Here is a 26,211-nt window from a genome sequence, read left to right on the forward strand (position 1 = left end):
GGGGATTCTCTCCTTTGGTGTAGTATGCAATCTACTACAACTTAGAATATTGACCAGAGACCTGAGTTATCTATCTTCTTATTCTAGACCTTTGTAAGAACTGCCTGTCCTTCATGCATACAATGTATTCTGTCCCCTCCTTTGCATTCTAGAATTGATCATTTTCTTCAAAGCTCAGCTTATAAATCATTAGACATTTTGCTGATCTTCCCAGCTAATAGTGTCTTCCCTCCAAAAAACTGTCATGCATTCATTGTAATATTCAAATATATGTTGTATGTCATATACTTATGTTTATCTCCTCTGAAAAAATGTAGGTTCCTTGAGAGCATGGATGAATACGTTTTTGTCATTGTCCCTCCAGGAGTAAGCTCATAGTAGTTGCTTAATAAGTGCTCATTTAGAGGTAAAGTCAAGATGAAGAAGAAAAGTCAGGAAGTTGCCTGAGCTCTCCCCAGTTTCCCTTGGAAATAATATTGAACAAAACGTATAAATGAATTCTGGAGTGACAGAATCTACAAAAAGTGTGAAACAATTTTCCAGCTTAAGATAATTTAGGAAGACTTAAGGAAAAGTCTGTCTCACTTGGATATAAAGGAACAAATCTCTGCTTAGAAGGTAATGGGTAAGTCACAGCTTAGCCAGAGTGCAGATCATCTAAAGCCCCTCAGTCCTGGCTCAACAGACCAGTGGAAGAGCAAACTAGCCGAGAGGGCTCCAGACCCAACATCAGAAGGCAAATTGCCAGCCCCGGAATCTAGGGCATAATAGGCATGGCCTCAGCAGGATTGGCAACCTCAGCACAGTGGACAAGGCATTAGCAGAGTGAAGATGAAAACACAAACTCAGAAGAGGTCAACAATATCAAAATACCTACATGTGAAAGCTCAAAAGGGAATATGAACTGGATTCAAATCCAAAATGTCTCATTGGAAGTGCACGAAAAAAAGTATTTTAAAAATCAAATAGGAGAGATAGAAAAAAAAATTGGGAAAAGAAATGAGAGTAATACAAGAAAGAATCAACAACTTGGAAAAGGAAGAAAAAAATTCACTGAAGAATATAATTTCTTTGAAAAAATACAATTGAAATATCATAGGGGTGAAACAAGGATGCCCATTATCAGCATTATTATTCATTACTGTTCTAGAAATATTAGCCTTAGCAATAAGAGAAGAAAAAGAAATTGAAAGAATTAGAACAGGCCACAAAAATTTTCATTCTTTACAGATGATATGAGGAAATATTCAATGAAGTCTAGAAAACCAACTAAAAACTTTTTGAAATGATTAGTAACTTAAAAAAGTAACAGGATATAAAACAAACCCATAAACTCATCAGCATTTTGTATATTACTAATAAAACCCATCAGTAAAAGATAGAAAGAGAAATACCACTTAGCATGACTATATATTATAAAAAAATTTTGGAAGTCTACTCGCCAAGCCCAGGATTTATATGAACTATATTACAGAACATTGTTCACAAATAAATTCATATCTAAACATTTAGAAAAATATCAAGTAGTCATGGGGAAGCAAAGATAATATAATAAGAATGACAATTCTACCTAAATTAATTTACTTATTCAGTGTTATATCAAACTAACAAAATATTTTATATAGCTAAAAAATAACAAAGTTCATCTGGAGGAACAAAAGGTCAAGAATATATGAGGAATTAAGGGGGGAAAAAGCAAAGGAATGTGACCTCGTTATACCAGGTTTAAAACTTCATTATAAAGCACCAATCGTCAAATTATTTGATACTGGATAAGAAATAGATAGTGGATCACTGGACTATGTTAGGCATACCAGATACAGTAGTAAATGCATATAGCAATCTATTGTTTGATAACCTAAATCCTCCATTTCCTGCGCTAAGAACTCACCTTTTTTGACAAAAGCTGATGGGGAAAACTGGAAAACAGTATGGCAGAACGTAGGCATAGACTAACATCTCATACCAAGAGGAGCTCAAAATGGATACATGATTTAGACAGAAAGGGTGATGTCATAAACAAATTAAGAAAGCATAGAATAGTTTTACTGACAGATCTATTGAGAATAGAAGAATATATGGTTTTTTTGTTTTTTTTTATTTTAGGTTTTTGCAAGGCAAACAGGGTTAAGTGGCTTGCCCAAGGCCACACAGCTAGGTAATTATTAAGTGTCTGAGATCGGATTTAAACCCAGGTACTCCTGACTCCAGGGCTGGTGCTTTATCCACTATGCCACCTAGCCACCCCTGAAGAATATATGTTCTGATAAGAATTAAGGGAATATTATCAAATACAAAATGAATGATTTTGAGTACATTAAATTAAAACGATATTACATAAACTCAAGGAAAAAAGATTAGAAGGAAAAAAGAAGGCTAAAAACAATTTTTATAATGTTTCTGATAAAGATATCATTTCTTAAATATATGGGGAACTGAGAGAAATTAAAAGAATACTAATCATTTCTCAATTGATAAATAGTCAAAAGATGTGAGCATATAGCTTTCAGTTGAAGAAATTAAAGCTATCTATATTCATATGAGTAAATGTTCTAATTCACAATGGTTTAAAAAATTCAAATTAGAGGAATTTTTCTGGAGTTTTTCCATTCCAAAAGTAAATGAAGCCTCTGCATTGACATTAAAGCTTCAGATCTCACTGAGAAAAGGAAAAGATCCAAAGAAGTTTTCAGTGGTAGATATTGTGAAGGTCTTCAGTGAAGATCTCTTTGGGAGAAAAGGGAAAGTCAATGGAGAGTGGGGAAAGTGAGCAGGAAGCTTTAAACCACAGTGCAGTCTAGGTCCTGGCAGCTATACAGCAAGGCAGCAGGGAGAGTCCTAACCACAAAGAAAGTCTGAACCCTGGGAATACTGGGACAAAAGACAGGAATGAGTTGGGAACAAATTACTGAATAGGCAGAACCTGGATGTAAAGGAGGAAACAAACCTCTGCAAAAACAAGGCTTAGGCTGCATAGGCAACATTTTATCCAGGAAAAGTCAGGGATCAGACCCCAGCCTCAGCATTAAAAGATTGGATCTATACTCCCTATATCCCAGGAGCAGAGCTAAAACAACAAAGATGAGCAAACAACCTAAAAGAGTATTTACTATAGAAAACTACTTTGCAGAGAATGATGATGACAATGCCATCTTGAAAGAAGAAATCAGTAAAAAGTTATTCCCTGGAGATGTCTATGAATTGGACTCAAATCGAAAAGTTCATAGAAGAGTTTTTTTAATGTTTTTTTTTGCAAGACAAATGGGGTTAAGTGGCTTGCCCAAGGCCATACAACTAGGTAATTATTAAATGTCTGAGACCGATTTGAGCCCAGGTACTCCTGACTCCAGGGCCAGTGCTTTATCCACTGCACCATCTAGTCACCCCCATAGAAGAGCTTTAAAAAGAATTTAAAAAGCAAAGAAGAGAGGAAGAAGAAAAATGGAAAAAAGAAATTATGTAAATTATGTAAAATTTTCCAAAGAAATCAACTCCTTTAAAAGTAAATCTAATGAACTTGATAAGGAAACACAAAAGAAGATTGAAGAAAATAAAACTGTAAGAATTAGAATTGAACAAACAGAAATCAATGAATTTAGAAGACTAGAAGATTATATCAAACAAAATAAAAAGTTTAAAAAAATGAAGAAAATGTAAAGTACCTTTTAGGAAAAACAAATGACCTGGAAAATAGATACAGGAGCATAGTTTATGAATCATTGGACTACCAGAAAACCTAGCTCAGAAAAGAGCCTTGAAAACAACATGCAGGAAATTATCAGGGAAAACTATCCAAATCTGCTAAAACAAGAAGACAATATAGCCATTGAAAGAATACTCAGAACCCCTCTAGAAAGAGACCCTAGTATTAAAAACTCTAAGAGATGTTATATCCAAATTCCAGAACTCTCAAATAAAAGAGAAAATGCTATAAGTAGCAAAAAGGAAACAATTTGAATACAAAGGAAACACAATCAGACTCACAAGGGACCTACAAGCCTCAACACTGAAGGACCAGAGAACCTAGAATATCATATATCAGAGGGCAAAGGACCTGGGATTACAACAAGAATTTGCTGCCCTGCAAAATTCAGCATATAATTTCAAAGGAAAAGATTGATGTTCAATGAAACAGAGGACTTCTAATATTTCCTGACAAAAAGTCCAGAACTGAACAGAGAATTCAATCATCAAATACATGACTCAAGAGATGCAGAAAAAGGTAAATGAAAACGGGAAGGATAAAACAAAACAAGACATTAGTCAAGACCATCAAATTATATACAGTCTTAAAAAGAAAGATATAACTCTTAGAACTCTTGAGAATTGTACTTCTTTTAGGATAATTGAAGGGTCTAATATAATTGAAGAGATTAGACTTAGACTAATGTCCAAGATGACATTAATAAGTTTGACACAAAATCCCTGATGAAAAGTAGGGGTGGTTACTCTAAACTTCAATGGCACAGTTCCTTTTGACCTACTTTAATTCTGTTCTCACAAAGCTTAGCATTTTCTCTGATGAGGGCATCATAAACTGGGCAGTACTGAATCAGTGTCTCCCATAACTTACAACCAATAGTAAAATTATTAACTGAGACCTTCAGATTGTCCCATTAATAGAGCATTTGGAGATTCTTAATTATTTAAATCAGGGTTGGACTCAATCCACACTTTACTGAACAAAGGATTAAGTACCCTAGATAGAGAATGAGGGGAAGTGTGGGAGAAAGTATTTTGGGGAGGAGGAGAACAAATAGTTATTGAAATGATTTGGCTTTGGATGATACTTTCACTCATGAGGGTTGTGGGTCCTTAGAAGATAAAAATTATTATAATTTGATGCAATTCAAAATTCTTCAAAAGTATATTTCTAATGAGACAGAAGAGGGGAAGGTACTTAGTGATTTTGAGGTAATGCTGCTTATGAAACAATCAAGCAATCAAATAATCAATCTGTGATGGTACTTTGATAATACTTTCAGCTTAACAAGCAATTAATTAATTAAGCTGTGGTTGATGATACCTGATTAATAGTACTCTGGTGATAAATCACAACAGATAAAGAGGCACAAGAATTTATAATTTTAGAATGAAAGCCAGGAGTATGTGAACACTGAGTAAATTCTATTCAATAGATTTGACCTAGAAAGCATGAAAGATACATTCCCACTTAGGCTTAAAAATGCACACTTCTCTAAAGGGAAGGGGGGAGAGACAGAAGACAATAAAGATAAGGGAAGAAGAGACTGCTAAAAGGGAAGTTGAAGGTTTAAGGGAAAATAAACTTAAAGTTAAATTTTGAAAGAAAAGTTAAAGGGGAAAGGGAGCAAAACTTTGGTGAGGAGGAATAAGGGGAAAAGAAAGAGAAAAAGATAAATGGGGAAAGATAGTATGGAGGGAAATATAAAATTAGTAATCTTAACTGCAAATGTGAATAGGATGAATGGTTCCATAAAATGGAAATGGATAGCAGAATGGATTAAAAACAAGAATCCTACAATATGGATTTTACAAGAAACACATTTGAAGCAGAGAGATACACATAAGGTAAAGGTAAAAGAATAGTGCAAAATATATTATGCTTCAACTGAAGTAAAAAAAAAATCAGGGAAGCAATCCTGATATCAGATAAAGAAAAAGCAAAAATAAATCTCATTTAAAATGGATAAGGAAGGAAACTACATCTTCTTAAAAGGTAGCATAGGTAATGAAGCTATATCATTATTAAATATGTAAACACCCAGTGGTATAGCATTCAAATTCCTAGGAGAAAAATTGAGTGAATTACGAGGAGTCATAGACAAAAAAAATTTAATAATGGGTGACTTCAATATACCTCTCTCAGAACTAGATAAATCCAATGACAAAATATACAAAAAGGAAATTAAGAAGATGAATGAAATCTTAGAAAAGTTAGATTTGATAGACCTCTGGAAAAAATTGATAGAGATAGAAAATAATATATATTTTTTTCTCAGTATGATACCTATACCAAAACTGATCATGCACGAGGGCAAAAAAAAAAAACCCTTATAATCAAATGTAGAAATGCAGAAATAATAAATGCAAACTTTTAAGACCATAATGTAATAGAAATTACATGTAATAAAAGGTCATGGAAAGATAAAACAAAAAGTGATTAGAAACTAAATACCTTAATTGTAAGTAATGAGTGGATTAAATAGCAAATTATAAAAATAATAATTATATTTTTGAAAATAATAATATGACATCATGCCAGAATGTTTGCAATTCAGCCAAGCAGTTTTGAGGGGAAACTTTATATCTCTAAATTATTATATGAATAAAAAAGAGCAAGAGGAGATCAATGAATACAACATCCAATCCTATTAAAAACACAACTGAAAAAGCTAGGGAAAAAAACAATTAAAGATCCCCAATTAAATGCCAAATTAGAAATTTTGAAAAATAAAAGGAGAGATTTATAAAACTGAAAGCAAGAAAATCATTTATCTAATAACTAAAACTAAGAGTTGATTTTCTCAAGAAGTCAATAATATGGTTAAACCTTTGGTCAATCTGATTAAAAAAAGGAAGAAGATAACCAAATTACCAATGTGAAAAATGAAAAGGGTGAGCTAATCATCAATGAGGAGGAAACTAAAGAGATAATTCAGAGCTACTTGCCAATAAATTTGATGATCTGAATGAAATGGATGAATATTTATAAAATACAAATTGCCCAGATTAACAGAAGAATAAATAACATATTTAAATCCACATTGGAAAAAGAAATTGAAGAAACCATCAATAACCTCCCTAAGAAAAAATCTCCAGGTCCAGATGGATTTACAAGTGAAGACTATGAAACATTTAAGGAACAATTAATTGCTATTCAACATAAATTATTTTAAAAATAGGAGAAAAAGGAATTCTTCCAAATCCCTTTTATTATACTAACATGGTTCTGATACATAAATCTGGAAGAACCAAAACAAAGAAAATTATATACCAGTCTCCTTAATAAACCTTGATGCAAAAATCTTAAATTAAGTTTTAGCAATAAGATAGCAGCAAGTTAATACACTATGATAAGGTAGGATTTATACCAGGTAGGCAGGGATGTTTCAATATCAGGAAAACACTCAACATAATTAAGCATATCAATAGCAAAACTAATGGGAAATCATATAATTATCTTAATTGATGCTGAAAGAAGCTTTGATAAAATACAATATTCAATCCTATTAAAACAATAGAAAGCTTAGAAATAAATGGAGTTTTTTTTAAATAAAAAGTAGCATGTATTTAAAAAATATCAAGAAATATTATATGAAATGTGTATAAACTCAGAGCATTTCCAATAAAATCAGAGTTGAAACAAGGATGCCCATTATCACCATTAGTATTCATTTTAGTATTAGAAATGTTAGCTTGACTTTGGGCCAAGATAGAGGAGAGAAGACAGGAACAGTTCTAAAGTCTCCTGAGCTTTCCCTATCAATCATATGAAACAAACCTCTTAACAGAAACCCGACCCAAAAAACACAGAAAGAAAAGCCAGGAGAAAGAACATCTACCTCAGGATTTGTGTTCCACAGCCTTGGGTAAATCAGGGCAGGTGAGTCTGAGCTCAGAGGGTGGATCAGCCCTGGATTAGGCAGATTACCAGCTGAATTGGATCCAAGGACCCTGAGGGCCCGAAAGGACTTGCTTGATCAGTAGTGGGGCTAGGCCAACTCCTTAAAAAGTGGGACAGGAAGGAGACGGGAGGAGGGAGGGAACTGAATGGGGTAAATCTCATTATACTAAGAGGTACAAAATACCTATGGTAATAGAGGGGAAGAAGGGAGGAGATGAGAAACACCTGAATATTTTTCTCATCAGACATGGCTTAAAGTCAACTTACATACATATTTAGTTAACTGAAAAAAAACATCTACACTCTCAAGTATTAAAAGGGGAAATGGGGAGGGGGTCAGAGAAAGGTAAGGGGAGGGGGAAAAGGAGAATTAACAAAAGGAAAAGAATGGAAAATGGCAAAAGGGAAAGGTGAAAGAAAGGGGAGGGGGTGATATAGGAGGGCAAACACAATGAAGGGGGGTAGTATTCAGAAACAAAATAATGGGGAATATAGATAAAGGGGGAAAGGGGAAAATACAAACAGAGGGAAGATAGCATGGAGGGCAATAAAGAATTAGTAATCATAACTTTGAATGTGAATGAGATGAACTCTCCCTTAAAACATAAGCAAAGAGCAGAGTGGATTACAAACCAGAATCCTACAATATGCTGCTTACAAGAAATTCATTTGAACCAGAGAAATACATATAGAGTAAAAGTAAAAGACTGGAGCAAAATATACTTTGGTTCAGCTGAAATGAAAAAAGCAGGGCTAGCAATCCTTATCTCAGACAAAAGAGCCGCAAAAATAGATTGTGTTAAAAGAGATAAGGAAGGAAACTTTATCCTCCTAAAAGGTACCATAGACAATAAAGTTATTTCAATACTGAATATGTATGCACCCAATGGGATAGTATCCAAATCCTTAGAGGAGAAGCTGAAAGAACTACAGAAAGACATAGACAGAAAAACTCTACTAGTGGGAGAGCTCATCTTTCCTCTCTCAGAAATAGAAAAATTGAATCATAAAATAAACAAGAAAGAAGTTAAGGAGGTAAATAGATTGTTAGAAAAAAACTAGATATCTAGACTTATGGAGGAAATTGAGTGGGGAGAGAAAGAAATATACATTTTTCTCTTCAGTACATGGAACTTATAAAAAAATTGATCATGAAGTAGGACATAAAAACCTAATGATCAACTGAAGAAAGGCAGAAATAGCAGATACATCTTTCTCAGATCACAATGCAATAAAAGTAATATGCAATATTGGGCCAAGGAGATATAGACCCAGAACCAATTGGAAACTGAATAACCCCATATTAAAGAATGAGTGGACCAAAAAATAAATTATAGAAAGAATTAATCATTTTATTCTAGATAATGACAATAAATAAACAACATACCAAAATCTATGGGATTCACTCAAAGTGGCTCTCAGGCAATATATTATATCTTTAAATGCTTACATGAATAAATTGGAGACAGAGGAAATCAATGAACTAAATATTCAACTAAAAAATTAGAGAAAGAACAAATTTAAAATCCCCAATTAAATACCAAATTAAAATTCTAAAAAATTAAAGGAGAAATTAATAAAATCAAAAGCAAAAAAAAACTATTGAATTAATAAATAAAACCAAAAGTTGATTTTATGAAAAAACCAATAAAATTGATGAACCTCTCGTAAATTTGATTAAAAAAGAAGAAGACCAAACTGCTAATAACATAAAAAAGTTGAACTCACCACCAATGAGGAGGAAATTAAAGTAATAATTCAAAATTATTTTGCCCAACTCTATGCCAATAAATTTGATAATCTAAGTGAAATGGATGAATATATACAAAAATATAAGTTGCCCAACTTAAATGAAGAGGAGATTAAATACCTAAAAAACCCTATCTCAGAAAAAGAAATTCAACAAGCCATCATTGAACTCACTAAGAAAAAATCTCCAGGGCCTGATGGATTCACAAGTGAATTCTATCAAACATTTAAGGAACAATTGGCTCCAATTCTGTATAACCTCTTTGGAAAAATAGGGAATGATTGGAACTCAGCCTAACTCTTTCTATGAAACCAATATGGAGCTGACAACTAAACCAGGAAGAGTTAAAACAGTGAAAGAAAATTATAGACCTATCTCCCTAATGAATATAGATGCAAAAATCCTAAATAAAATCTTAGCAAAATGATTACAACAAGTTATCATTAGGATAATACATTATGATCAAATGGGATTTATCACAGGAATGCAGGGTTGGTTCAATATTAGGAAAACTGTTAGTATACTCAATTATATCAACAACAAACCTATCCAGAATTATATGATCATATTAATAGATGCTGAAAAAGCTTTTGACAAAATACAGCATCCATTCCTATTAAAAATAATAGAGAGTGTAGGAATAAATGGACAGTTCCTTAGAATAATTAGCAATATCTATATGAAACCATCAACAAGCATTATATTCAGTGGGGAGAGGCTAGAGGCATTCCCAATAAGATCAGGGGTGAAAAAAGAATGCCTATTATCACCACTAACAATCAATATCACATTAGAGATGTTAGCTTCAGCAATTAGAGAAGAAAAAGGAATTGAAGGAATTAGCATTGGGAAGGAAGAGACAAAACTCTCACTTTTTACAAATGACATGATGGTATACCTAGAGAATCCCAAGAAATCATCCAAAACATTACTGGAAACAATTACTAATTTTTGCAAAGTTGCAGGCTACAAAATAAACCCTCATGAATGCTCAAATTTTCTATATATGTCTAGCAACATGATACAGGAAGAGCTAGAAAGAGAAATCCCATTCAAAGTAACCTCAGACAATATAAAATACCCGGGAGTCTATTTGCCAAGACAGACTCAGAATCTTTTTGAAAACAATTATAAAACTCTTCTCACACAAATTAAATCAGATTTAAATAACTGGGCAAATATCAACTGCTCATGGATAGGTAGAGTTATATAATAAAAAAAGACAATTCTATGAAAACTAAATTACCTTTTTAATGCCCTGCCAATCAAAGTTCCAAAAAAATTACTTAAATGAGTTAGAAAAAGTTGTAAGTAAATTCATATGGATATATAAAAAGTCAAGAATTACCAGGAATTTAATGAAAAAAAGTGCAAAAGAAAGGGGATTAGCCCTACCTGATCTAAAATTATATTATAAAGCATCAGTCATCAAAACTATTTGGTATTGGCTAAGAAATAAAGTGGTGGTGGAATAGACTAGGTGCAATAGCAAGAAAGTCATTATAGAAACCTGCTGTTTGATAAACCCAAAGAGTCAAGCTATTGGGATCAAAACTTTTTCTTTGATAAAAACTGCTGGGGAAAATGGAAGTTAGTATGGAAGATTAGACCAACACCTCACACCCTTTACCAAGATAAGATCCAAATGGTTACGGGATTTAAACATAAAAAACAATACTATGAGCAATTTAGAAGATCAAGGACTAGTTTACCTGTCAGATCTTTGGAAAGGGGAGCAGTTTATGACTAAGGAAGAGATGGAGAACATCACCAAAAACAAACTAGAAGATTTCAATTACATTAAATTAAAAAGCTTTTGCACAGATAAAACCACTGTAACCAAGATCAAAAGAAATGTAGTAAATTGAGAAACAATCTTTACAATTAATGATTCTGACAAAGGAATCATTTCTAAAATATACAGACAACTGAGTCCTATTTTTAAAAAAAGCCATTCTCCAGTTGACAAATCGTCAAAGGATATGCAAAGGCAATTTACAGATGAGATTGAAGCAGTCCATAATCATGTGAAAAATTGCTCTAAATCATTAATTATTAGAGAAATGAAAATTAAAGCTTCTCTGAGGTACCACCTCATACCTCTCAAACTGGCCAATATTACCAGAAAGGATAATGATCATTGTTGGAAGTGTTGAGGGAAATCCAGTACACTTTTACACTGTTGGTGGAGCTGTGAACTCATCCAACCTTTCTGGAAAGAAATTTGGAACTCTGCCCAAAGAGCAACAAAAATGAGCACACCCTTTGATCCAGCAATACCAATACTGGTTCTATACCCTGAAGAGATGATAAAAAGGGTAACATCACTTGTACAAAAATATTCATAGCAGACCTGTTTGTGGTGGCAAAGAATTGGAAATCAAGTAAATGTCCTTCAATTGGGGAATGGCTTAGCAAACTGTGGTATATGTATGTCATGGGACACTATTGTTCTATTAGAAACCAGGAGGGATGGGAATTCAGGGAAGCCTGGAGGGATTTGCATGAACTGATGCTGAGTGAGATGAGCAGAACCAGAAAAGCACTGTACACCCTATCAGCAACATGGGGGTGATGTTCAACCTTGATGGACTTACTCGTTTCATGAGTGCAACAATTAGGGACATATTTGGGCTGTCTGCAATGGAGAATACCATCTATATCCAGATAAAGAGCTGTGGAGTTTGAACAAAGTTCAAGGATTATTCCCTTTAATTTAGAAAAAAAACAGATATCTTATTGTCTGATCTTGTTATCTCTCATACCTTTTGTTTCTTCCTTAAGGATATGATTCCTCTCTTTTCACACTCAACTTGGATCAATGTGCAACATGGAAACAAAGTAAAGAATGACAGATTGCTTTCTGTGGGGGGGGAGGGAAGTAAGATTTTGGGAAAAACTGTAAAACTCAAATACAGTCTTTAATAAAAAACAAAATAAAAAATGAAATGCTAGCTTTATCAATAAGAGAAAAAAATGAAATTAAAGTAATCAGAATTGGCAATGAGGAAGCAAAGTGTTCACTCTTTGAAGGTAATGTGATAGTATACTTAGAAAATCTGATAAAATCATCTAAAAACCTCCTTGAAATACTTAACAATTTCAGCATAGTAACAGGATATAAAAATAAAGCCACAGAATCATTAGCATTTCTATATATGAACAACAAAGCCAAAGAGTAAGAGATAGAAAGAGAACTTCCAATTAAAGTAAATATAGACAATATTAAATATTTGGCAATCTACCACCCAAGACAAACCCCATAACTGTATGAACACAATTAATAAAACACTTCTCAACCAAATAAAGTCAGATCTAAAAGAAATTGGAAAAATGTCAATTGTTCATGGTTAAGTTGAGTTAACATACCAAAAAAGACAATTCAAATAAAATTAAATTACTTGTTCAGTGCCAAATCAATCAAACTACCAATTAATTATTTTACCAAGCTAGAAAAAATAGTATCAAAATTCATTTGGAGCAAGGTCAAGAATAGCAAGAGAACTGATAAAAAAATGTAAAGGAAAGTTACCTAGGTCTACCAGATCTAAAAACTATATTATAAAGTTTCAGTCATCAAAAATTGACTGGTTGGGGGCAGCTAGGTCGTGCAGTGGATAAAGCATGGGCCCTGGAGTCAGGAGTACCTGAGTTCAAATCTGGTCTCAGACACTTAATAATTACCTAGCTGTGTGGCCTTGGGCAAGCCACTTAACCCCATTGCATAGCAACAATCTAAAAAAATAATTGCCTGGTGCTGGTCAAGAAGTATAGTAATTGATCAGTGGATTAGGATAAATTAAAAAGAAACAGTGGTAAATAACTACAGTCATCTAGTGTTTGACAAACCCAAAGACATTAGTTTCTGGGAGAAGAGCTCACTATTTGACAACAATTGTTGGGAAAATTGGAAAATAGTCTGGCAAAAACTAGGTATGGATCCACATCTCACACCCTATACCATAATAAGGTGAAAATGGGCACAGGATTTAGACATAAAGGGCAACACCATAGACAAATTAACAAACCAATATTGAAAGGGGACAAATTTAGGATCAAACAAGAAGCAGAGTACATTATAACCTCCAAAATGAATGACTTTGACTATATTAAATTAAAAAGGTTTTGAACTTATAAAATCGATGCTGGCAAAATTAGAAGGAAAGGACAAAGCTGGGAAACGACCTTGATAAGTAGGTCAATAATAAAAGTCTCATTTCTAAAATATATAGAGAACTGCAACTAATTTATAAGTTACAAATCATTCTCCAGTTTGGCAAATGGTCAAAGGATTGAATATATAACTTTCAAATGGAGAAATTAATACATGAAAAAATGTTCCCCATCATTATTGATTAGAAAAATGCAAATTGAAACAACAGTGAGGTATACTTCACACCTTTTAGATTGGCTAAGATGACAAAAAGGGAAAATAATCAATGTAGGAGAAGTTGTGGGAGGATAGGAACATTAACACATAGCTGGTGCAGGTGTGAAGTGATCCAATCATTCTGGAGAGTGATATGGATCTATGCCCAAAAAGCAATAAAAATATTCATACCCTTTGACCCAGCAATTCCAATTCTAATTTTATATTCAGAATGAATCATAAAAATTGGGAAAAGTCCCCAAAATATTCATAGCAGCACTTTTTGTAGTGGCAAAGATTTGTAAATTGAGGGATGCCCATTAATTGGGGAATGGTTAAACAAGCTATGGTATATGAATATTATGGAATACTTTTGTTCTATAAGAAATCATAAATGGTTGGACTCTAGAGAAGCATGGTATGACTTGCAGGATCTGATGCTGAGTAATGGGAGTAGAACTAATGTATACATTAACAACAATTGTGAGATGATCAACCCTAATGGATGCAGCTGCTCTCAGCAGTTCAGAGAGCTAGACCAACTTTATTAGACCAGCTATGGACAATGATATCCCCATACTGAAGAAGAAAAACAAAACAAAAGAAAACAAAAAAAAATTTCAGAATCTGAAGAACACTACATTCACTTCTTAAAATATCTCTCATATATCATATTCCCTTAATCCTTATTCCTCATACCAAAAATTACTAATCTGTAAACAAGTTTAACACAAATGGTTGACTGCTGCTGAGGGAAAGTAGGATGGAAAGGGAGGGTGTAAGAAAATTTTGTAACTTAAAAATATACATATGTATATGGATGAATGTTGACAAACTTTCATAACGTGCATTTGGAAAAATAAAATAACAAAAAAGAGAAATAAAGAAAATTCAAATAAAAAACTCAAACTATCAGATTGGTTAATATGATAGAAAAGGGAAATGATAAACATAAAGGAGGATATGGGACAATTTGAACTCATTCAGTTTGGAACTATGCTCAAAGGGTTATGAAACTGTTAATTCCCTTTGATCAAGCAATACCACTACTAGTTCTATATATCCCAAATATATTATCAAAAATGGGGAAAGGACTTACATATTACAAAAGAATTTATCATGGCTCTTTTTGTGGTGACAAGGAATAGAAATTGAGGGGAAAATTTTCAATTGGGGACTGTTTGAACAAGTTATGGTATACAAGTGTTATAGAATAGTGTTGTGCAATAAGAAATGAAGACCAGGAAGATTTAATAAAACCTAGAAAGAAAACCTACATGAAATGAGGCTGAGTGAAGTGTTCAGAATCAGAAGAACAAGGTAGCTCGGGCGCCCCGCCGGGCCGGGCTGCCTCCTTGGGTGGCCGGACGGCCCCCGGTGGGCCGGCATGGACAGCCCCGAGGTGACCTTCACCCTGGCCTATATCGTGTTCTCCGTCTGCTTCGTCTTCATGCCCAACGAGTTCCACTCGGCGGGGCTGACGGTGCAGAACCTGCTGTCCGGCTGGCTGGGCATCGAGGACGTGGCCTTTGTGCAGTACCACCTGCGCAGGACCACGGTCACCATGCTGGTCCACTCGCTGCTTCCACTGGGCTATTACCTTGGTATGTGCTTTGCGGCATCTGAAAAGCAACTGTATTATTTCAACCAGGCTCCAGAAGGCTGGAAGCTATTCCTTCTCCTGTCAGTCTCCTTTCCCAGCATCACCTGCACAGTTGCTTACTACTGGTCTCGGAACAGGTGGGAACACCACCCATTAGCCAGGACGCTGGCGCTCCATGCCCTTCCACAGTCAGGGTGGCGAGCGGTGGCATCCTCCATCAACACTGAGTTCCGACACATCGACAAGTTTGCCACGGGGGCTCCGGGTGCCTGGGTAATTGTGACTGACACATGGGTCATGAAGGTGAACACCTACCGCATCCATGTGGCTCAGCAGCAGGACATCCACCTGACGGTGACTGAATCATGCCAGCAAGAGCTCTCACCAGACTCTAATCTGCCTGTGCAGTTCCTTACCATCCAAGTGGCCAGTATCAATCCTCTTGTCAAAACCTTTGACATCTGGTTGAATTCTACAGAATATGGTGAGCTAAGGGAAAAACTCCATGCCCCCATCCACAATGCTGCCAACGTGGTCATCCACCAGAGTCTTGGTGACATGTTTCTGGAAACATTTACATCCTTGGTGGAGACCAACCCACCTTATTCCATCCCCAGCAGCCAGGAGCTAGAGCCCTGTATTGGCTGCATGCAGACGAGGGCCAACATTAAGCTGGTGAAGAACTGCCAGGAATTGGATGCCGGTGAGTGGCAGCAGTGTTACTGCCACCCCATGTGGTGTCTGACCTGCATGGGCAAGTGGTTTGCCAGCCGCCAGGACCAACAGCACCCAGAAACCTGGCTCTCCAACCATGTGCCTTGCCCCACCTGCAGGTCCAAGTTCTGCATCCTAGATGTTTGTATCATCCATTGACCTTCCCTGAGCAAGGACGTACTTCTTGGGTCAGCTGGGGGGAGGGACTCCATTGGAGGAACTATTCTCAGTCTCTTTGGATCCAAGGCACCCCCTTCTGTTTGGGTAACTCTGCAAGCCTCCTCAGCATTTCCCCCTCTTAAGCCCCTGGGGCCTGTCCTTTTGCTACTGACACCAGCCCTTCTCCAGAGGCTGCTCATTTCTTCCTTGTTCCCAGATAAGAGGAAGGAGAGGCAGGGCAAGGTTTTAAGTTCCAGACTTTCAAAGGAAGATATGATGCCTCAACCCCTCCCTGCCCTCCTTCTCTCTCCACAGTTCATACATAGTGAAGGATTCCAGAGCAATTGCCCCTCATCCTCTGTGAATAGACTAGCAAAGGTCTATTTTTTTTTTTTTTTTTTAGGTAACAAGTCAGACACTGTTCCTGACCAGGACTGAGCTTTCTTTTACTGCAGCTGTTTTTTGAAGTTTACTCTTTATGATTTTTACACAAATATATGCAGTTTTCCAGGACTTTCTTAACTACATTTTGGACCTGTACCTACCCACACAGATATCTTGGATAGTCATGGTTTCCAGACTTGTACTTAAAATTAGTATCATTTCAGTGGGAAGTTTAAGTCTAGTTTCTGTTTTATTTCATCTCTTTCTACCCTACCCCACCCCTGCACCTCCCTTCTTCTCACCTCTCCCTATCTCTCCCACTCTTATACTTCCTTCCACCCATGTGTTTTGTACTCGATAATCCACTATGGTTCACAGGAAAGAGGGCTGCAGTAGTAAAATACACTTTCCACAGCTTCAGTAACTGTCATTTTTAACACAGCCATTTCCTATACACACCTATCTATCCCTTCCCCCGCCAAACTACAAACCTGTAGTTCAGTCCTTTGGGGGTGACCCCAGTGTTTCTAGTTGCTTTTCAGTACAACTGTTAGGGACAAGAGCAAGCACCTTAATTCTCTATAATACACAATCTATATACCATAAAGGTATTTAATTTCTTTTTTCCTTTAAAATATTTTAAAGGACAAGACAAGAATCATCTAAGTAAGATACAAATGCCTACAACTTTGGGACAAAAACAATCCATTTCATTCTCTTCCTTTCTTTGCTGAGGATGCAGTATTTCTAGCCATGTTGAATACCTTTGATTCTTAGGTCTGTTTCATAGCATTTACCATGTTGGGCAATTTAAAGAGAATCCCTTAGTATAAAGGGTATGACCTTCTCATTCCAATAAAGGATCAGAATAAAAAAAAGAACAATGTAAACATTAACAGCAACACTGGGAGATGATCAGCTATAATAAATTTAGCTCTTAATGCAATGATCCAAGACAATTCCAAAAGACTCAGTGATAAATGCTATACACATCCAGAGAAAAGCTCTGAAGTCTGTGTGTGTATGTGTGTACTATTTTCACTTTTTTCATCTTTCTTGTGGTTTTACTGTTGTTCTGATTCTTCTTTCACAACTAATATGTAAATTTATTTAATATAATTGTGCATGTATAGCCTACATCTGATTGCCTGTGACCTTGGGGAGAGAGGAGAAGAGGGAGGATCGGTGAAAAATTTGGAACTCTAAATCTTATTAAAGTGAATGTTGAAAACTATATTTACACATAATTGGAAAAGTAAAATACCATTAAGTAAAAAAAATAATAAAATATAAATTATGAAAAAGAAAAAATAAATGCTCATTCAATTATTGATTTTGGTAGGTGGGAGAAGAAAACATATTTACACTGGGGAATTAATTTGGAGAAGAAATTTTGGCACTTACTCAGTATTTATTGAACATTTAGTATGTATTATATCAGAGGCTAAAATAGAACATGAAGAGGGAGGTGGAAGATGTCTCCCCTTCCATACCTTTAACTTGGTCCTATTACCACTTCATAGACTCGCTGAATTCAGTGCAATAACTCATTGGAACCTAATGCACAAATGTCTTAAATTTTGATTATATTTGTTCACAGATGATCTAGGAGTCACTACCTGGATTCAAATTCTATTTGGGCTTTCCATGAGAATTCATTTTTTTCACCTCTTTAGGTCTCTTTCCCTTTCTGTAAAATGAGGGAAACATCACACTGTTGTAAATAGAGCACTGGTTTGATAGACCAGAGAGAGAGAGAGATAGTTCAAATGATAGTTTTGTCAACTTTCTATCTATTTGACCTTATACCAGTCACATCATATCTCTCTAATTATGTTTCCCTCTTTGTAAAATGAAAAGCTTTAAACTAGATGATCTCTCAGTTCCCTTCAAAGTGAATTCTCTGATCTGAAGACTTTCCATATGGAAGTTTAAATTTGGACGTGCTTCATTTCAAATCCCTCAAAGAAAAGATACATAGAAGCAAACAGAATATCTAAAGGGAAAGTCACATACTATCAACCATAGAACATAATTAAGAACATATAATATTAGATTTGGAAAAGATTTTAGAGATCATTTTTATAGTGGTGTCATTTTATAGACAAGTCAGTTGAGGCACATAGAGTAGAAATGGTCACAAAGTTAAAACAAAGCCAGGGGCTTGAACGCAAATCATTAGATTTTTAAGATCAGTGTTCTTTCCACTACATTATGCGCAGAGGGTGGTCTCATTATTATGAAGGAGTCTTCCAATCATTACACCAGTATACCAGTATAATGTATTTAACTTAAATTCAAATTAGGAGGTTGTCTTTGTTTCCCCAAAAATTAAATGCTTAGGTTTTTGCCTGATAGTTTATAGTGTGGAGACTATGAATTCTTTTTTAAAATGTGTATGTATTTGCTTTTTCTGAAATGAACATATATATATATATATATATATATATATATACATATACATATACATATATGTGAATAAAACCTTCCTATGATCTCAGACACTAACGAGCTATGTGACCCTGAGAAAGTCACTTAACCATTTGTATCAGTTTTTACATCCTGTAAAAATGAAGTGGAGAAGAAAATATATCTCTTATTCTATATCTTGAGGCTCCCATGCTCCGTAAAGAGGTGATTATCATGTTTCACTTATGGGTCCCTAAAGACTCTGCCATATACAGTATGAACTCAGGTAAGTTCTATCAAGCTGAAAAGACAGGGCCAACCTCCAAATTTATTTCTTTCACCTGAAGAATGAGCCTAGTTAAGTGTAAGAAAGGTTATAAGCAATAGGTTGGCCACCAAGTACTGATTTTTTCCCTATAGTGAATAATGTCAAAAGTCTATCAATTGTGAACAGATCCAACCTTTCTGGAGAGCAATATGAAACTATGCCTAAAGAGCAATAAAACTGTTCATACCCTTTAACCCAGCAATTCCAATTCTAGGTAGACATCCAGAAGAAATTATAAAAAATGGGCAAAGTCCTACATGTTCCAAAATATTCACAGCAGCTCTTTTTGTAGTGGAAAATAAATGGATATTGAGGGGATGCCCATCAATTGGGGAATGGCTAAACAAGTTATGGTACATGAATGCTATGAAATGCTATTGTTCTATAAGAAACCATAAATAGACTCTAGAGAAGCATAGAATGACTCACAGGATCTGATGCTGAGCAAAGGGAGTTGAGTCAAGAGAACAATGTGCATATCAACAACAACATACTGAGATGAACAACTGATGGAAGCAGCTCCTCTCAGCAGTTCAGAGACCTAGGATAACTTTATCTGACTGGCTATGGACTATATTATCCCTGTCCAGAGGAAGAAAAGCAAAACACACACACACACACACACACACACAAACACACACACACACTAAAACACTTCCGAATCTGATGAACACTTTATAAAACTTATCTCTTATGTATCTCTCTTCCTTAATCCTAATTCCTCATACCAAAAATTACTAATTTGTAAACACGTTTATTAAAATATGCATGTACAATGCTAACCTGACTATTCCCCACTGAAGGAAGGGGAGTGGGAAGGGAGGATGAAAGGAAATTTTGTAGCTTAAAAATATACATGTGCATATAGATGAAAATAAATAAATAAATAAGAAAATAGTCTATCAAGGTGGAGATGAACTGTGATTTATTTCCAACCATATTATTTTCCATTCCTATCAATAAAAGAATGCATGGGAGTAGTTGGCAAAGCTAGATGTTAAGAATGACATTTTAATCTACAGAGATGTATCTAACTTCTTGAAGTTAATACAAAGTATGCTTTTTAAACAAACAGACCTGAAATCATTCCCTTTGGGTAAGCTTCTGTTTTGTCTGGTATGCCCAGAGACTGACATAGTTTGGAGTGTCTGAGATTCTTAAAAAAACCTACTAATCACTGTATGTTAGGGTAAAGTAATAGTATAAAAAATACAGCATTGTAAAGTTATCAAAGAACTTTCCTCATAAGAATATAAATTGATATGATATATAAAATATAATGTGTAGTTACATTTTATTTTATATTTTTAAATTTAAAAATTAAAAATAGGGGTGGCTAGGTGGTACAGTGGATAGAGCACCGGCCTTGGAGTCAGGAGTACCTGAGTTCAAATCCGGCCTCAGACACTTAATAATTACCTAGCTGTGTGGGCTTGGGCAAGCCACTTAACCCCATTGCCTTGCAAAACCTAAAAAAGAAAATTAAACATAGATAATAGTTTGTTTAATTAAAAGGGAGGGAGCAGAACCAAGAAAACAATATACACATAGACAACAACATTGTAAGATGAACAACCTTGATGAAAACAGCTCTTCTCAGTAGTTTAGAGATCTAGGAGAAATGTATTAGCCTAGCTTTGGACAATGTTATCCCATCCAGAGGAAGAAAAGCAAAACAAAACAAAACACACACACACACACACACACACACACACACACACACACACACACCACACCTACACACACAGACACACAACCCCAACCCTTCAGAATCTGATGAAAACTTTATAGAAATTATCTCTTATATATCTCTTTCCCTTTATCCTAATTCCTCATACCAAAAATAACTAATCTACAAAGATGTTTATTAAAAATTAAAAAAAATTAAAAGGGTTTTTCTATATAAAGCAAGGGTATAGGCAGGTGGCAAGGCAGCAATAACATCCAAGGATAGGGACAGAATCATTCTAAAGCCAAAGTAATAAATCAATGAAATGGAAAAGATGGCTGAATACTGAGGTGAGGGAGTAGTTAAAAATCCCTGGCCAGTTAGCTGTACTGCTCTACCTCTGAGGCAGTGGAAGAGGGTGGCATTTATGCTTGTATGCTGAAGGGGGAAGAAAGTTTCTTATTAGAGCTTGATGGAAAACTTAATTGGGAAATCCAAATATTTTGTTTGTTTATTGTTTTTCCTTTTAGGCGTTTTATATTATTTACAGAGCAGGACTAAGATTCCATCAAGAGTAAGCATTCACCACTGGGGAATAGAGCCCTGTCTCTTTACTAAAGAGTACAATTGCTTTATGCAGACATGCTTCTGTTTCTTCTCTGAGGTGGAAAAGATACCACAAGAGATTATTTTGAGTCTTCACAACTCCCTTTGATAGGTATCTAATTTCTTTTTACTGCCCCTGGTAGGCAAAGAATCAATATTCAAATATAGCCTCAACTGTGATAAGAAATTCTGAAAATAGCTTTGGATCTTTCTGAATGCATTTTTAATTCTAAGACTCTGCTCCATCATACTCTAGGTAGTTTCCAGAGCCCCCAAAGCATTGTTGACTCAAACTGGCTTGTGACTTCAAAGGATGGAAACGTTTTCATCAGTGACACCATGAACTCTGGTGACCTTTCTTAAAGAGGACCTCCAAAACTATTTTGGGTTATGCTGCTCTAACAGAAATAAAGGGCTAGACCCCAGAGGTTGCTACTTTAAAAGGAACAAAACTTACTTGGATAAATTCTGATAGATTCTTAAAAAAAATGTACCCCCTCAATATACAGACATGCAACTACACACATATGCCACATTCATTGTTAAATATCCCTACAAGAAAATAAAAATGATTGATATGTGTTCTATAAGAAGTATACAAATAAAAAAGGAATTTGTTGCCTCAATATGATATCTTATTAACTATTCCTTTCAGGTATCACACATAACTTAGATATCCTATTCTCAAACAACTCCACTGCTGTGTTTGAAAGCAGATGACATCATAAAGTAGTATTTCTGGAAATTATTATCCCTTAAATAGTCTCAATCAATTAATCCATAAACATTTATTAAATCCCTATTATGTTCCAGGCATCATCTGTGATATGGTTTCTCTGACTGTTCATTTTGATAATGAATCCTTAATTCCTTCAATATGGTAACATGAGAGAAAAAGGCAGGAATTAAGGCAGATCATAGTTTAAATCCCAGCTATGACAATTAGTTGCTACATAACTATAAATAAATCAAACCTTTCCAAGAGTCAGTTTTGTCAACATAAAATGGGTATTCATAAGAATGCTTATATTATGTATATTGTTCAAAGCTAGGCACTTTGTAGACTGATTTACTTTCACCAAATATTTTCTTTCACCAAATATTAATTCCTACCTTTCCCAGAACACTGTTCCAGTTGCTGAGAGTAATATAATGATAAAAATAAACTATTCCTGCCCACAAGGAATTTATCATTTAGTAATGGAGGAAAGACACATGTACTATCAATGTTGATTCTAACAATGCAAAAAAGAGAAGTTAAAAGGACTATGGAATTAGATGTAGGAAAAATATCATTTCTACCAGACAGTCTTTACAGAGTCAGAAAGATACTGAACTTGGAGTTTGAAGATCTGGGTAATAATCTGAGATCTATTGCTTAATTTTAGCTTATGTTCAGGATATTTAAATATTGACAAATGCATTCTTTACCACAGTCCTACTAGTCAAAAAAACATTTTTTCAGAGTCTGCACTGTGCTGAACATAGGAGATACCAAATCTAAAATAAAAAAAGGTAAAATCTAGCCCTTGCTCTCTAGAGGCTTATTAACTCATTTAGAAGATAATATGTAAAGAATTATGTACCAGAAATTTGTATATGGGATAAACTAGAAAGACATGAGATCTAAGTAATAGTCTGTATAGTATAACTAAGGCACAGAGCCTGAGTTTCCTAATACCTAAGGGGAAGAAATAGAACTCAAAGTTCCTCTGATTCCAAATTTCATGATTCTTTCCATTTTGAGCTATTTAATGGATTAGGGAAATTTCAACTAGATTTCTAAAATTTCTCTAGCTATGAATCTTGTAAGAACATGATGAGGGAAGGATTCATGAAAAAGGAGGCAGAATGATCTTGTTTTAGAAAGATGAGCATGATCTCCAGGCAGAAATGTGGTGGAGGTATTATGGTAGATACCAGAGAATTATAAATAATTGGATAGCACAATGTGTTGTTGTTTTCTGATCTCAGATACTACTCTAATTGCTTGTCAAAGCTTGGATCTCATGACAGCATTTTAACCTCTAGAGATTGATTTAACCTGAAGTCTCCAATATGCAACTGATGGGTTATTTGTAAAATGGATTCTTGCTCCATTTAAACTGAAAACTAATCTATCCCTCTCAGGGTCAAAAATACCATTATAAATAGGCCACTGTGGTGGCTGAATTTACATAATACTCATCACATTTGAGGAGAATTCTGGCTCATAAGGGCAAAGGGCACTCTACACTCAATATGGATGGCTTAGACAGGGCATTTTTTTACAACTTTGCCCATGATAAGGAATGTCTCCTCACAATGGGCAAGTGGTCATTCAGCAATTAAAGTGAGAGAAAATTCATACTGACCATGTGAAAGATATGGTAGCAATGGAAACATTAGCTGTCAGTCAAAAGATCTTGTGTTATCCAATACATAGCACTGCTACTAACTAGTATTGTGACCTCTGGCAAATTATTCAATTTCTCTAAGACTTGCTTTCCTCCTTTTTAAAATGATGCTGGTGAACTAAATGACCTCTAATGTCCCTTTAAGGTCTAGAATTCTACATTCATGAGCAACAAAATGAGATTCTATATGTGAATGTAGTTTTGAAATGATAAAGTACTACTATATAAATATACCAGAATTGTAGGAGAAAGAACAAATGTCTTCTACATATAAGACACAGTGCTTTATGCTTTATCACTGTTATCTCACTTGACAATATTTGTTAATAGGAGGTAGCAAAAAGAATGATAGACCTCAAATAAATGACTCGACTCTCAATCTGCTGATTTTCCCACCATTTTCCATTGTCTTGGCTTGACTTTAGCTAGAGTCCACAGCAGCTCAGTCCCTAATCCTTAAGATCAGTACCTACTTTGAGGAAGTTGGATTTCATAAAGTAATATTTGTGTTCTCATCAAGCATAAAAGACAGGGTCTGAGATAAGGGAAGGGAGCTTCTCAGCAAGTCTGACCCTCAGTTTGTTGACCCATAACAAGAAGGAACTGGACTAGATGGCCACTAATGGCTCTTCCACCATTAAATCCATGATTCAGATAATTACAATCCTACAACTATGACATCAGGAAAAATAGAATCATGATTTAGAAATCTTCCAGTTGGTAGTCCTATTGTCTCCTGCATTGTGGATCATGGACAGTAGAGGGAGCTCGGATACAGAGAAATTATTTGAAGCGTGCATTAAGGTTGTTTTCCCTAGAAACTAAAGAAAGGACCCTACCTGTGATTCATTTGATCATTTGATTTATATATTGATTTAATTTGATTTTTATTTTTGATTTATAGCTGGAGGAAGAGTAACAGATCTGAAAACCTTCTATAATTTAAGAGTGAAGAGGAAATGGATTCTACCAGAAACATGGGGAAATAATAAGGGTTCTGGCAGGCTAGATAGAGACTTTATTACTAGAGGGTAGTATGGTAGAAAGAATGCTGACTTAGGGAATCAAGAGTCCTGGATTCCAGTCCTCTTATATATACATATATATATATACATATATATATATATATATATATATGTATGTATGTATGTATTGTATGCCACCTTTGTAGTCATGAATAAAGTCACAACTTTTCAGACTCAGTTTTTTATCACTAACATTTAGGGATGACATTTACATTAACTACCTCACAAGGGTATTAAAAGGAAAATTAGTTAAATGTAATATACTATAGAAATAAGAATTATTATTGCTATAATCAAAGAAAATAGAGTTGGAAGAAGCCTTAGCAAGTATATGATTTTTATCAAACAGTGTTGGAAGAGATGCCATAAATCATCTAGTATGCTGCCTTTCTTTTTACATATTTACAGATAAGGATGTTGAGGTTCAGAGGAAAGGGGGGGGTCTTGTCAAAGGTCACTGAGTCAACTGTAAATTTTTGAATGAAATTCTACTCTCCTAATTCCTTTCCATTAAAAAAAATTGCTACTACCTAATGCTGCTTTTCTCTCATCCACTCATTTCAAAAATAAACAAACAAAACCTGAAGCTCAGAAATCAAATGATTTGTCTAAGGTCACAATACTCAGTGGGAAAAAAAAAACAAAAGAGAAACAAACAAGAATCTAAGGTTTGCTGCATGGCACACTCATCAGGATCCATCAAATAATGAGATTCTAAGGAATTTGAAGCATGGGGATTAGAAAGATCAGCAAGCCAAAGGGGTTTCTAATGGGAAGGGAATAAATATTTACATAACACCTGCTTTGGGTCAAGCACTTTCTAAGAGATTTTTGTGAAATATTATCTCATTTAACCCTATGAAATATATGCCATTATTATCTCCTATTTTCCAAATGAGAAAAGTGAGGCAAATAGCTCAAGTGACTTGTTCAGGGTCAGATAGTTAACAAGTAGTTGAAGTTAGATTTGAATTTGGGACTTTTTGATTATAGCCCCAGTGTTCATTTCACTACTCTATTTAATTGACTCTAGGTACTTCAGATTAGAATTGAAGGTTCCCCATTCTTTATCAATAGTAAGTAAACACATAATAAGTGATCTGAGTTCAAATTTGACCTCAGTAGCTGTGATCCTAGGTAAGTCATTTAACCTTATTTGCCTCAGTTTTCTCATTGGTAAAATGATCTCAAAA

At 34.9% G+C, this 26,211-nt stretch overlaps 2 protein-coding genes across 3 annotated transcripts in view; one reads left to right on the forward strand and one right to left on the reverse strand.

Moving 5' to 3' along the window:
• COL22A1 (collagen type XXII alpha 1 chain) overlaps positions 1-26,211 on the reverse strand; it is a 665,867-nt gene that overhangs the window by 301,096 nt on the left and 338,560 nt on the right. The gene's annotated exons all lie outside the window — the stretch shown is intronic.
• On the forward strand, positions 15,113-16,306 carry LOC141503474 (E3 ubiquitin-protein ligase TM129-like). The gene has a single exon (XM_074208708.1). The coding sequence runs from the start codon at positions 15,113-15,115 to the stop codon at positions 16,199-16,201; it is 1,089 nt and encodes a 362-aa protein (XP_074064809.1). The 3' UTR covers positions 16,202-16,306.

This window comes from Macrotis lagotis, chromosome X (genome assembly GCF_037893015.1).
Source record: "Macrotis lagotis isolate mMagLag1 chromosome X, bilby.v1.9.chrom.fasta, whole genome shotgun sequence".
Lineage (NCBI taxonomy): Eukaryota > Metazoa > Chordata > Mammalia > Peramelemorphia > Peramelidae > Macrotis > Macrotis lagotis.

Excerpts from the sequence above, each read along its gene's own strand:
- LOC141503474 (XM_074208708.1), top strand. The coding sequence starts at position 15,113 with ATGGACAGCCCCGAGGTGACCTTCACCCTGGCCTATATCGTGTTCTCC.